The sequence below is a fragment of the Notolepis coatsorum genome, assembly GCF_963971535.1.
Source record: "Notolepis coatsorum genome assembly, chromosome: 9".
Lineage (NCBI taxonomy): Eukaryota > Metazoa > Chordata > Actinopteri > Aulopiformes > Paralepididae > Notolepis > Notolepis coatsorum.
The window spans coordinates 144,164,709-144,178,624 of record NC_140173.1 but is presented as its reverse complement, the minus strand read 5'-3'; the positions used below and the strand labels follow the sequence as shown (position 1 = coordinate 144,178,624).

Here is a 13,916-nt window from a genome sequence, read left to right as displayed (position 1 = left end):
ACCCTCAGCTCAGTCCAGCCACAGCCAGCCACTGTGCCCACATTTATTATAAATGCAAAGCATGTATGTATTCCAAATCAAAACATAAATCATCTAAAAGTTTGAAATGTAAATGCAATGTAATATTTTTTTTTTTTGCCATATTTTTTTTTTATTTCATTTTTGGATGAAAGGCACAGGTGATACAGGCATACAAATGCACATACAACATAATTTAAATTATTTGCCCGCAACTACAACTGCAATGTAATATTATAATATGACAAATATTATAATAATATTACAAAGATTATTATTATACAATAATAATATATAACAATGTAATGTTATGATATGATATTAAAGCTGGCGTTCTCGGGGGGGGGGGCTACTGTCTGTAACTACTCTTTGTGACGTGCAAGAATAAGAAATGTCCACATTAATTAATAAATGTTGTTTTGGGGGGGGGGGGGCTATTTTTAACCCCATCATAACTGATTGGGCTGCATAAAAAGGCTGTCGTTTGTTTGCAAGCTGGACGTGCAGAGACTATAGAGGAGTTGTCCAGACTGAGACTCCAGTCCTTACCGTTGGATCGTCTGACAATGTTCTCCAAGAAAGGTGTTCTGAGGGGCCACAAGTCCCTCTGCGTCCCGCGGCCATCCTTGCCTCTTCTTCACTCGGTCCTCCGTAGGGTGGGATGAGGTAAATGTTACCACTAAGTCGGTGATGACCATCATCCACAGGGCTATCATCCCAGACCAGGTCTTCTTCATGGTCCCCCCTCTCTCTCTGAGACGTGCCACCGCTGCTCGGAAAAGGGACTTGCCTGCCCGGACCACCAGGTAGAAGACGACAGTGTGTTGGCGCCCCCTGTGCTGTGCATCTCCCGGGGAGAGGAGGAGAGCGACGCGCCAGCTGACTGGGATGGAGAAGGAGGGGTTGTTGTCGGTCTGGAAGCGTTTGACTGAACTTGAGAAGCGCTCTTGGTTGGAGCTCCATCTGCTGGGAGTGCTGCTGCAACGCTACATAGAGAGTCCTCATTTGGTGCTATCGATATTTTTGCTCTCTCCCCACCGTGTGTATATTTCTCTCCCACCCACCCCCTCCTATAATGTACAGTCCCCCTCCCATCATATGTATATACTCTGTCAGGATCTATGGGTAACAGTGTAGGGGCAGGTACAATACGAGTTTTCTTCTTCCTGTTCCTTTCGGTCATGGAATTTAGTGGATCATATTAAGTGAACTATATGTACTGAAGACACTGTTGGACTGTAACAATTCCATGTATGAATGATAATAATAATAATAATAAAAAAATTGCAATGCTGTTTAAAAAAAAATATATTATGTTCTTGTGAATAAGTGCATGTGTAGCAATGTATGGGTACATGAATGTGGTATGGTAGTGAGTGTATGTGTACACTAATGTATGTATGGTAGTGTGTGTATGGGTACACTAATGTATGTATGTTAGTGTGTGTATGGGCTAGGGCTGACCTTCGATTTTTTTTGGCAATCGAAGCTTCGGGGCCGAGCTTCGATTTTAATTCGAAGCTTCGAATTAAAAAAATTTAATAAATTTTTTTTTATATATAATTTTTTTTTTTTTTTTATCTTATGTTGTGGGACTTGTACAGCACTTTGGTAAACTTTGTTGTTTTTAAATGTGCTCTATAAATAGAGTGGATTGGATTAATGAATTAAGTAGCCCCTTTCGTGACTGTGACGCAGCCAACACGGCTGTGTGATTTAATTCAAGGTGGATCGCTGTTGTCATTTGAACAACTTCAGATTTCATGGGAACTACCAATCCCCCAAATCAAGAATGTTTAAGATGAATGAAGTAAGATTTTGATTATTTGAAATATGGCCTGTGTAGACTATAACTATGCACAGAATTATGTCAGTCTACAAGGTCCGGATTCTACATGGTCCGGCAATGTAGACCTTGTAGACTCCACTACAGACCAATTATCAGTGAATGTTCATGCATTTTTAAGAAGGGCTACTTCCACAAAAAAACAAAGAACTCACCAAAACATCTCAGTAGCACCTTATCTAAATGTTCTATTTCATATATGGAGATTCATATTTATTTATGTATTGCATGCATTTCTACATTTTATTTCCTATTTTGTTTATTCATCCCAGTATCTTTCTTTCTTATGTGTGGAATTCTACAAGGCATTTACATTCACATTTACATTTAGTCATTTAGCTGACACTTTTATCCAAAGCGACTTACAAGTTCTGTACGACAGGTCATCAGGAAGGGCACAACTCTATCAGCTGAGTAACAATATTCATCAAAGTGTTGCGTGTTACAGTGTAGGTTAGTTTATTAGGACAAGTGCATGACAGTAAGGTTAGTTAGGGTTAGATTTATTTTATTTTATTTTATTTTATTTCAGATAATGGTTGAAGAAGTGCGTCTTTAGTCGACGGCAAAAGATTGGATGGGATTCGGCTGTCCTAACTGGGGTGGGTAGTTCATTCCACCATTGTGGGGCAAGGACTGAGAATAGGCGTGTAGGTGGTGTATGTGTTTGAGGATGATATCCTTCAAACAGGCAATAGTGATGATATAATTTGGGCAGTGCTGAGCTGGGTTCCTTTCCTCCAGTGTATTTGTCCCCCGGCCCCACCCAATGGCCCCATGCACACACACACACACAAAGTAAAAATAAAAATAAAAAAATTTGAAAAAAAAAGATATATATATTTTTTTTTAACTTTGATTTTTTTTTAATGTTCGAAGCTTGTGCCATCGAACGAAGCTTCGAAGTATTTAAGACAGCCCTAATGGGTACACTAATGTATGTATGTTAGTGTGTGTATGGGTACACTAATGTATGTATGTTAGTGTGTGTATGGGTACACTAATGTATGTATGGTAGTGAGTGTATGTGTACACTAATGTATGTATGGTAGTGAGTGTATGTGTACACTAATGTATGTATGTTAGTGAGTGTATGTGTACACTAATGTATGTATGTTAGTGTGTGTACGGGTACACTAATGTATGTATGGTAGTGAGTGTATGTGTACACTAATGTATGTATGGTAGTGAGTGTATGTGTACACTAATGTATGTATGGTAGTGAGTGTATGTGTACACTAATGTATGTATGTTAGTGAGTGTATGTGTACACTAATGTATGTATGTTAGTGAGTGTATGTGTACACTAATGTATGTATGTTAGTGTGTGTATGGGTACACTAATGTATGTATGTTAGTGTGTGTATGGGTACACTAATGTATGTATTGTATGGTAGTGTGTGTATGGGTACACTAATGTATGTATGGTAGTGTGTGTATGGGTACACTAATGTATGTATGGTAGTGTGTGTATGGGTACACTAATGTATGTATGGTAGTGTGTGTATGGGTACACTAATGTATGTATGTGTGGTAGTGAGTGTGTATGGGTACACTAATGTATGTATGTTAGTGTGTGTATGGGTACATGGAATGTGTTGTGTGGTAGTGTGTGTATAATTTGTTAGGTGCTGCATAAACACTTTTCGTTGTACTGTGTTACAGTGCAACGACAATAAAGCTTTCTACTTCTACTCTACTACACAGGGAATGGCACCCCTAACCACAGGGAATGGCACCCCTAACCACAGGGAATGGCACCCCTAACCACAGGGAATGGCACGCCTAACCACAGGGAATGGAACCCCTAACCACAGGGAATGGAGGCAGCCATCTTTATGCACTTTGTCCATCAGTAGTTTGAGCTCAGAGCTTCTAGAGAATCAGATTCAGTATCAGTTAGTATAATGAACGTGGTTTGTAAGGTTCTGATTCTGACATATTAGGAGCCATTCTTTAATGTTGCTTTAGAGATGAATTACTTTAATTCTTAAACAATCAAACATCCAACTATCACCAAACATAAGAGAACATGAATAGAAACATTTTAAGAAAAGGGTCACAAAAAAAAGAAGATCACCATATACTGAAAACACAAAATTAGGTATATAAAGATAATTGGTCCTGTTGAATGTGGTGTGGTAGTGAGTGTGGGTACACTGGTACATTAATAATAATGCAGGACCTGTTGCAGAGGTCTTTATTCGGCATGCAACGACACTCAATGTTTTAGTGGTACACACAGCGGTTAGTTTTTTTAGCACACACACCGGAACACACACACATGCATTGTCTCTTTAGAATCGCCGATGCGATTCGTCTCTGCGATTAATCCATCCCGTCGTCCTTCCCCCCCAAGGGCAGCCGGGAGCAGACAGGCGTCAACGTGAGCCGCGCCAGGGGACCAATCCAAGTGCTCCTGTCCGTCTTCGTCAAGGACGCCACAGCGTTAGCGATCTGTTGTTGTGCATGTTTTTCCATTGGGTTTATCTTATCGGGGGGGAAACCCTTGCGAGCACGGGGAGAACATGCAAACTCCACACAGAAAGGCCTGGGAGATACCCCACCTGGGTACCTGGCATCATGGAAACCTGGTCCCAAGCGGGAATCGAACCCTGGACCTTCTTGCTGTGAGGCGACAGTGTTAACCACTACACCACCGTGCCGCAGTATGTATGTAGCACCTCTAGCTCCCTGACCTCCTCCTCCTCCTCCACACCCCTACCTGTCACTTCAGGTCTGCTGACACCAACCCCTTACTTCCCATCAGGACCAAGCTCCAGACCTGGGGCAACAGGGCCTTTGCAGCAGCTGCCCCCTCCCTCTGGAATGCCCTCCCCTCACATCAGCAACACCCTACCGTCCTTTAAATCAGCCTAAAAAACAAACCCTGCCAACACCCTACAGAACAAAATCAGTCTCCCTTCCACTGTCTGTGGAGCAGCTCCAGACTTTATACCTGATGACGTCACAAGTTGAGTCTTACTTCTCTGGTTTCTGGCTTTGGGGGAGAGTAGCACATGTTCACAAATATTGATTGAACTTTCCTAGAAATAACATATTGGAATTCTTGATTTGGGTGACGTTCCCCTATCAATCACCTGTTCCCAAACAATGTGATGTATGTAAATACTTCACCTTCAAAGCCCTCAACAACCTGCCACCTCTACCTCTCTGACCTCCTCCTCCATCACCTCTACCTCTCTGACCTCCTCCTCCACCTCCTCTACCTCTCTGACCTCCTCCTCCATCACCTCTACCTCTCTGACCTCCTGCTCCACCTCCTCTACCTCTCTGACCTCCTCCTCCACCTCTCTGACCTCCTCCTCCACCTCCTCTACCTCTCTGACCTCCTCCTCTACCTCTCTGACCTCCTCCTCCTCTACCTCTCTGACCTCCTCCTCCACCTCCTCTACCTCTCTGACCTCCTCCTACACCTCCTCTACCTCTCTGACCTCCTCCTACACCTCCTCTACCTCTCTGACCTCCTCCACCTCCTCCACCTCTCTGACCTCCTCCTACACCTCCTCTAAGTTAGCAGCCTAAAAAACCAACTGCCAACACCCTACTGTTCTTTCAATCAACCTAAAAACCACCTGCCAACACCCTACTGTTCTTTTTTTTTTATCCACTTTTTCTCCCACTTTTTCTATATTTTTCTCCCATCCCAATTTCGTATCATCCAATTCAACCCTCCCGTGTCACGAACGCCGTTTCTTGCCTCCCACAAGCCGGCTGCAATGTGGACTAAGTCATACATAGCACAAGTCCCCTCCAGTACTTGAGGTAACAGCAGTCGCATCTTTTCACCTGCGCAGCTCGATCTCTCAGTGGCGAGGAGTAACGCGTGGGAGGCTCACGCTGCCCCCGACACTTCCTGATTCTACTGCACAGGCGCACCAACCGACCTGTAGGAGTCACTGTCCACAACGCCCGATCCCCACCCTTCAGTTTCCCTCCCCGTAATACGGCCAATGTGTATTACTGTGGACGACCAGCTAAACTGAAAGCAAATGTGGAGCGCTGGGCTCGAACAGGCGAGCCCAGCGTCTCCAGATTTTGTGGCGAGCGCCTTGCCCACTACGCCACGTAGCCGCCCACCCTACTGTTCTTTAAATCAACCTCAAAACCCACCTGCCAACACCCTACTGTTCTTTAAATCAGCCTCAAATCGACATTTTCACAAATTTTGCTTTTGACCCAGTTGTATTATCCCATTCTGTAAAGCGTCTTTGAGCACTGTGAAAAGCACAAATCGAATGTATTATTAATAATCATATCAATATTATTATTATTAATGCTATTGTTGATGTTATTATTAATATAGATATTATTATTAATAATAATACACACATATTCATAGATTATTAATAATCATAATAATAATAATAATAATCATGTTACCACCCCCTATCTTCACTTCCTCTTTCTCTCCTACTGCTTCCTCCCCTGTCTTTCATTGTCCAGGTCATACAGTCCAACATACACCATACTCCTCTCACTCCGCCGCCAACCATCTGCCTTGTTGTCAAATCACTGCTTCAGTCGGTCTGACTGACTCGGCGGAGGGTCAGCGGCTTCCCGTCTCCCGTCCAGAAGAACGGATACAGTTTCTCATAGAATGGGCAGCGACTGAAGCTGTAGATGTTGGCTCCAGTGTCTGCGTTGTAAAAGGAGACATCTCTGGCCTCATAATCCACAAACACCCCTAGTGTCTGAAGCGTCTCTGTCAGGGAGAGGGTGACATCAGGGTCAGCATGAGCTTTATACACACCTCTGTACAATATCACAGACCAGACCCCATTGTCAGGATTCAACTGGACGGTGCTCTTCTTCCTGTTAATGGACTCTGTGGCGACGCCTATCATCCAGGAGGCGTTTCCCGTCACCTCGACCTCATAGTAAAATCTCCCAGAGACGAACCCTTCCTTCCCCAGGACACACGGCTTGTACTCAAATCTTTTGGGATTACAGGAGAGAGCCTGTTGGGCGTCTCCCCATCTCACTTGTCTGCGGTCCTCAGAGAGAAGGAGTCGAGGATGAGCAGTGTCCGGGTCCAGAGACACGTCCACAGCATACTGTCTCACTGTGATCACTCCCATCTCCTCTAGCGTCTCAGAGAGCGTCTTCTGCATATTTTCCACAGCTCTCCTCACGGCCTCCATGGGGCCTCGGTCAAACTGGAGCTTCCTTCCAGGCAAGGTCTGGGTTGTTGTGGGGAGGGTGCAGAGGGCTGCAGAGCTCTCGAGGAGGTGGAGTTGGTCCTCGGTGTGCGAGAGTATCTTCAGCTCTGAGCTCCTGCTCAGTAACATGTTGATCTCCTCCTCGAGCTCTTTGATGATTTCTTCAGCCTGTTTCTCTAAAGCCTTCTGGGTCTTTTCAGCTGCCTTAATGATTTCAGATGTGCTTCTCTCACCAAGGTCGACAGAGTTCCTGATCTTCTGAACCCTCTGCTGTCGCTCCCGGATCATGTGTTGTACTTGTAACTCTGTGTTTCCCAGTTCTACCTTCCTCTCTTCACACTCGTCCTCAATGGGTACAGTCGTGTGGGTCTTGTGGTCGGATAAAGTGCACAGTAAACACACGCACATCTTGTCGTTCTTACAGAACAGTTCCAGAGGCCTTTTGTGCTTCTTACAGGCCCTGTCCTCCAGGTTCTCCACAGGATCAATCAGGTTGTGTCTCTTGAAGGAAGCCAGGATCTGGTGAGGCTGCAGGTGGCTCTCACAGAAAGAGGCCAGACACACCAGGCAGGACTTCAGAGCCTTGACCCCTTTCTCAGTACAAACATCACAAGGAACATCTCCAGACTCAACAAGATGACTTCGCTCCGGAGGCTTGGTTTCATCTTCAACTGAAGCCAGTTTATTAACCTGAGCGGCCATTTCAGAGATTAAAGTGTTGACTTTGAGATCCGGTCGCCTCTCGAAGGCATTCTTACACATGGGACACAGGCAGCGGTCACTGCTATCCCAGTAGCGCGTGATACAGGTCTTACAGAAGTTGTGTCCACAGGGGATGGTGACCGGGTCAGTGAACACATCTAGACAGATGGAACACTGGAACTGATCCTCTGACAGACTGGAACTGAGACTGGAACTGGCCATAACTGTGAACAAAGAAAAACTAATTATAAATACAGTATAGCTGCCAGCAACCATTCACTGTGTCCAAACACATATGGCTCTATTTTAGTGAAGCGCAAGGCATGCGCTGGCTGTTTGGGCCCAAGGTAACATGGTGGTTCGAAGGGAACAGCTTTTCTGTAAGTGTTATTTGTGAATGTGTGAAGACTGTCTGTATTACACACAGAGGGAACTGTCTGACCACTTTCAAACTAAGTACAGAATAAAAAATACTTCCAAATAAACTTTCATGATTATGAATATGTAGGCTACATGTCAAAAGGGCAATACATTTTGTTAATGTAATCTACTTGCACATATGTATGTTATATAGCCTAGTACTATTCTTACTGGATTAAACATTAAAGTAAATCCTTCAACTGAATGCAGCCTTTTAATCGTATAATCACAACAAGCTATTTCACTTTTACACTTGTGGTTATTGAATCCGTGCATGGATCATCAGCATCGTGAAAACATCATGGAAATCATCATCTATGAGCACAATACACTAGAAGAGAGAGGCACTTGTGAGGACAGTGACTACAATAAATACCTCTCGTTCTAGTGGAAATCTGATTGAGAGTAGTAGGCCTATATTGATTGATTGTTTGAAAACTTTATTAACAGATTGCAGAATGGGTACAATACAAAATAACTGCTAAGAGGATGCAGACCAGAAAAACCATGACACTCCCCTGACTAAAAGTATAATGGGGCTCTATGGAGAAACCATGACACTCCCCTGACTAAAAGTATAATGGGGCTCTATGGAGAAACCATGACACTCCCCTGACTAAAAGTATAATGGGGCTCTATGGAGAAACCATGACACTCCCCTGACTAAAAGTATAATGGGGCTCTATGGAGAAACCATGACACACTCCCCTGACTAAAAGTATAATGGGGCTCTATGGAGAAACCATGACACACTCCCCTGACTAAAAGTATAATGGGGCTCTATGGAGAAACCATGACACTCCCCTGACTAAAAGTATAATGGGGCTCTATGGAGAAACCATGACGCTTTCTGACTAAAAGTTGTTTCAAACGAAAACGGCTGGATGCCATTTTGCCAAACCAGCATGGCTGTGAGAGTCTTTAAGCGTTTACATATCTAGCTTTGGCATGGATTGATTGTTTAGGGATAAACCGGATGAACAAAAATTAGGGATTTCAATAGGTGTAGGGTCTATATGGAACACATACAGGAAAACACATGATCTATTCATTCATAAATGGATGACGTGGCTTAATATTGGATGTCTTTGTCCTCGGTGGAAGTTATTCCTATATACCAGGCACATGTTGTTCTGATTGGCCATAATGACGTCAAGCACCACTCCCTGTAATCATGTCTCCCTCCTGCTCCATAATGACGTCAGGCACCACTCCCTGTAATCATGTCTCCCTCCTGCTCCAGCCCCACAGAGGCGCTTGTCTCACCAAATAGTTACAATAAGTTGGACACAGTGCAAATAAAGTTAAACGTAAACTTATGAGGTCAAAATGAACAAGAATACACTCATTCCTGCTAGTATGGTACCATCAAAGTGTATGCCATTAAATATAATATAATGGACAGAGGTTTGGTTTGGGTGTGTAACGTGTGTTACTGTAAATTCGTGTAAAAACCGATTCTATTCTTATGACATTTTTGTATTTCCTTCTTATTAAAATCAAATCCTACTCACCTTTAAATTGCTCTATTGTTCACACGTGTAAACAGGCCCCTGGACAGTTTGGTGAAACTCTCTTTGTAAAGATTTCTGCTGCGTGTTCCTGGAACTTCCTGCCGTTCAGCTTGTTCGCTTTCATTTCTGCAAAGTGACGTCACTAAGCCCCGCCCTCCCCACAGTTGTTTGCCCAATGATTGGAGTATTCACAGAACCCGCCCCTAAAATAACTTAAAGGTTCAGTTCAATGAAAAGCGTATTTTTCAACCTTGTTGCATATTTTAACAGAAGGTATGTTGATGTAAAATTACCCAAAATGTTAGACCTGCTGTTGTTGTGAAAATGATAACTAAAACCCTTTAATCTCTATCCCCCTGTGCAGTTTAAACAAGAGTTATATTATATATATATATGAATGAATATATATATATATATGCTGTTTAAACAGTTAGAAGTTAAATGCAGTTTAAACAGTTAAATGGTGCTTTTTATATAGCGCTTTTATCTGAAGAACAGTATACTGTATATTTGCATATCGTATATGTCACAAATGTATCAGTACTAAATACCTGTATGTCCCTATGCCATATGTCATGTTGTGTAGGTATGTCATAAATGTCACTATGAATTGAAAATGGGGGACCCTGATGTAAACAAGACAAACGTCTTTCTCTGGTCTGCATCCCCTTAACAATTGTGTGTATTGAGCCGTACTGTATTGTACCCATTCTGCAATCTGTTAATAAAGTTTTCATTCATTCATTCATTCATTCATTCACCATACATCAGGCTACAAACCGATGAGAAATTGGAACTGTAGCCTGCTCCTTGGATTTTGTAATGTAAGCCCCCCCCCCCCAACCCAAAGTGTGTAATCTCAGTACAGTATAGGCTAAAAGTACATGGTAGTAAGCTATGATGGTATCACATACGTATTTTCAGTTTTACCATGGTATCACGGATAACCAAGTTACATAAATAATACCAAGGAAATACCATGACGATAGTAACCAAAAATTGGACTGTGGTGAGACAGGACACTAATGATCAACAACACCATTGCAGCCATTATTGCTTATTTGCATACTTACTAGCAAATAAGGATAGATAGGGATCCAAACATCAGAGCCATACCTTTGAAGGGATGTACATGTAGAATGTATTCTAATCATGTTACTGCGGTTGAGTGGTTCTCATCTTAAGGTACCTCACTAAACAGGACAGAATCCATCTTGCACCATCTCCATGCTTTTTTTTTACCTGCTACAAATACCAAGTACGTTTCCTTGCAATTCTAAAACCAACACATATCTTCAACTAATATTCTTACTTACTTACTTACTTACTTACTTACTTACTTACTTACTTACTTACTTACACCTGCTACCCCTTCTGGGGCACATAGGCCGTCAACAAGTGATCTACGGGCATCTCTGTCTTGAGCCGTTCTCTCCAGTTGGTTCCAGGTCATCTTCATGGTCTTGGTGTCTGCATCCAGGTCTCTGCGCCAGGTGTTTCCTGGGCGACCCCTTTTCTTTTTGTGAATTTTATATTGTATTTTGTATTTGTCTGTTTCTTTATTCTGTAAAGCACTTTTGTGCAACTTTGGTTTATTTTAAATGTGCTATATAAATAAAGGTGACCTTGACCTTGATCCTCCACTCAAATGGTAACCTTGCATTACACCTGCACCAACGAGTGTTGTTATATGTGAACAATTTGGGGTTATTCATAATTCATAATAATCCATAATATTCTTACAGTAATACATATTAAAGTGGATAATTAATCAAGTAACAAGACGTGAAAATTATGAATAACCCCAAATTGTTCACATATAACAATACTCGTTGGTGCAGGTGTAATGCAAGGTTACCATTTGAGTGGAGGATTAAGGTCATAAGGTCAAGGTCACCTTTATTTATATAGCACATTTAAAATAAACCAAAGTTGCACAAAAGTGCTTTACAGTATAAAGAAACAGACAAATACAAAATACAATATAAAATGCACAAATCAATGCAATACAATAAATAGTCACAACAAGACCAGGGATGTATGGCTTAACAAGCCTCAAAAAGCCAATAAAAACAAGCGAGGGTCTGGACAGACCGAATTTGTAGTGGCAGACTATTCCACAACTTGGGGGGCAGCCACCACAAAAGCTTGGTCGCCTTTAGGCTTTAGCATAGACCTTGGGACATCTAAAAGTACCTCATTTGATGATCTCAGTGCTCTAATTAAAGGGGAACTTCGCCCAAAAAAAAAACAATACCGATTTATTTTTGCAGATCCAACAACGCTGAACAGTTTTGCACACTCATTTCGTTTGAGTTATTGAGAGAAAATCTGTTTGAATATGGCCACCAGTGATGGCATCAGGGACACTGAATCCTTGTGGTTAATTATAGCTTAATGAAATGATAAGGTAGCAGTCTCTACAAGACAAGGTGTTGCTATTTATTCCATCTAAATCCTTCCAAGGACCCTGTGTCCCCGATGACATCACTGATAACAATATTGAAACTCGTTTACTCTCAATAACTGTCCAAACTAAATTAACATGTTTTTAGATGCGTATGAGATTGTATGCAAAATAAATCAGCATCGCTTTTGGGTGAAGTGCCCCTTTAATATTGTGTGAATTGAGATAAACATTTAGCTTTTTTTGCGTTTTGTGTCCAACATTGATTGGAAATATACACACATTAATTTTTCACTTTCTCTTGCATCGTTACGCAGTCATTTTCCTGTCTTCCCCCAAGTGGATACTGAGCCTATTTTGGGAAATATTAGCTGGAGAGGGGGGGGGGGGGGGGGGGGGGGGGGTGCTGCAGGGAAGCTAACCGTTAGCGCTAACAAAAGTATCAGAGGAACGCCTCCTAGAAGAGTCTGTCATGGTTGTCGATAGCCATCTGGAAGAGACCCATTGACGGATGCCCCGTCTTCTTAACCGTTTCTTAACATGTTGTGTTTACATGGATGACAATTATTTACTATTTGGTATTCTGTGTCTCAAATTGGTGTAGGGCTGTCCCCGACTAAGGATTTGGATGGTCGACTATGATTGGCCAAAATTTGCCGTTAGTCGACTATTGGTCGACTAAAAAAAGAAAAAGTATAATATATTAAAAAAATATATATCATTCCATTTGGGCTGTGGGGGGTGCTTAATGTCTGAAGGAGTCGACTGAAGGCTTCTTGTCCTCTGCAAAAGCATGCAATTGGTCCACTGATGGATACATCTTGATATTTGTCTAGTCTAGTGTGTTCATTAGATGGGTGAAATCCTCTTTCAGTGCCTCTGTGCCTGTTTTCGTAGGCAGTTAGCCTCTGGTATGCGTGCCATTAGCGTTAGCCACGCTTCTAGGCCTCTTTTCTTTTGGAAAGAATGATAAAAAAATTATAATTTTTTATTTTTTATTATTATATTCGACTAAGAGGTTGGCCAGTCGACTACGGCTCCTTTCGACCGATTAGTCGACTAATCGACTAATAGGGGTCAGCCCTAAATTGGTGTAAAAATCCCATGTTCTAAATGAAACCCGAGTAAGCTACTTTAGGATCTAGCTAATGTACCAATATTAGGATACTAAGGCGTATTATATTATACAACTTACCCCTTTCTATGAAAGCCCAGTGGCTTCTTCATGTAAGCTATAAGCATCCGAGGATCCTGGCATTCGTGACTTCAGTAGTGACTGGAGCTAAGACACTATTATTGTCTCTTCTCGCGAGTCCAGTGGGCCGAGTACTGTAGAATTGCTCGACATGCAGTACACACCTAAACAAACCTGATCAGATACAGCCGGCCCCAGAAGGTCGTCCTCCAGTCAACCAGAACGGGTGAGCCCGTCGGGAGTAGATCCTCTCTGAGGGATGAGTTTACTCCCAAGGCGGGGGTTTGTGTACCATGCAGTCAACTGCAACATGGGGTTTCTTTCTATCCTTGGTTTTCAGTCAACCGTGTTGTTTTTGTTGGATGAATAACAAACATTAAAAGTGATATTTCCGATTTTTTTGGAAACCCCTCATCCTTCTTACTTACGGGTGATAATGGTCGATGTATTTATTTATTTTAATGTTGATGGTGGAGTCCTTTCTCAGCACAATTCATGCCGGTCCTCGTAACTATAGCTCCGGACAGATTAGATGGTTTGTGCCCTCATTTAAGCCGGTATATGAGGAACAGGGCGGCATGGATTGCGCTGAGGAAGGACTCTACCAATCAACATTATTAATTAATTCACC

The 13,916-nt window shown here is 42.4% G+C and overlaps 2 protein-coding genes across 2 annotated transcripts in view; both read right to left on the bottom strand.

The window, feature by feature from the left end:
* kcnh1a (potassium voltage-gated channel, subfamily H (eag-related), member 1a) overlaps positions 1 to 642 on the bottom strand; it is a gene marked incomplete at both ends in the record, with an annotated part of 161,846 nt that extends 161,204 nt beyond the window's left edge. Inside the window, 3 exon segments of the mRNA XM_084321540.1 lie at positions 568 to 598; positions 600 to 623; positions 625 to 642. Of these exon segments, the coding sequence (XP_084177666.1) occupies positions 568 to 598; positions 600 to 623; positions 625 to 642 (73 nt within the window).
* A 5,192-nt stretch (positions 643 to 5,834) lies between these two features.
* Positions 5,835 to 9,806, bottom strand: LOC311234314 (E3 ubiquitin-protein ligase TRIM39-like). The gene is made up of 2 exons (XM_084321453.1): positions 9,684 to 9,806; positions 5,835 to 7,973 (listed from the first exon to the last, which is right to left on the bottom strand). The coding sequence occupies exon 2, from the start codon at positions 7,969 to 7,971 to the stop codon at positions 6,406 to 6,408; it is 1,566 nt and encodes a 521-aa protein (XP_084177579.1). The 5' UTR covers positions 7,972 to 7,973; positions 9,684 to 9,806; the 3' UTR covers positions 5,835 to 6,405.
* Positions 9,807 to 13,916: the final 4,110 nt, after the last annotated feature.

Coding starts and splice junctions, on each gene's coding strand:
- LOC311234314 (XM_084321453.1), bottom strand. CDS start 7,971: ATGGCCAGTTCCAGTCTCAGTTCCAGTCTGTCAGAGGATCAGTTCCAG.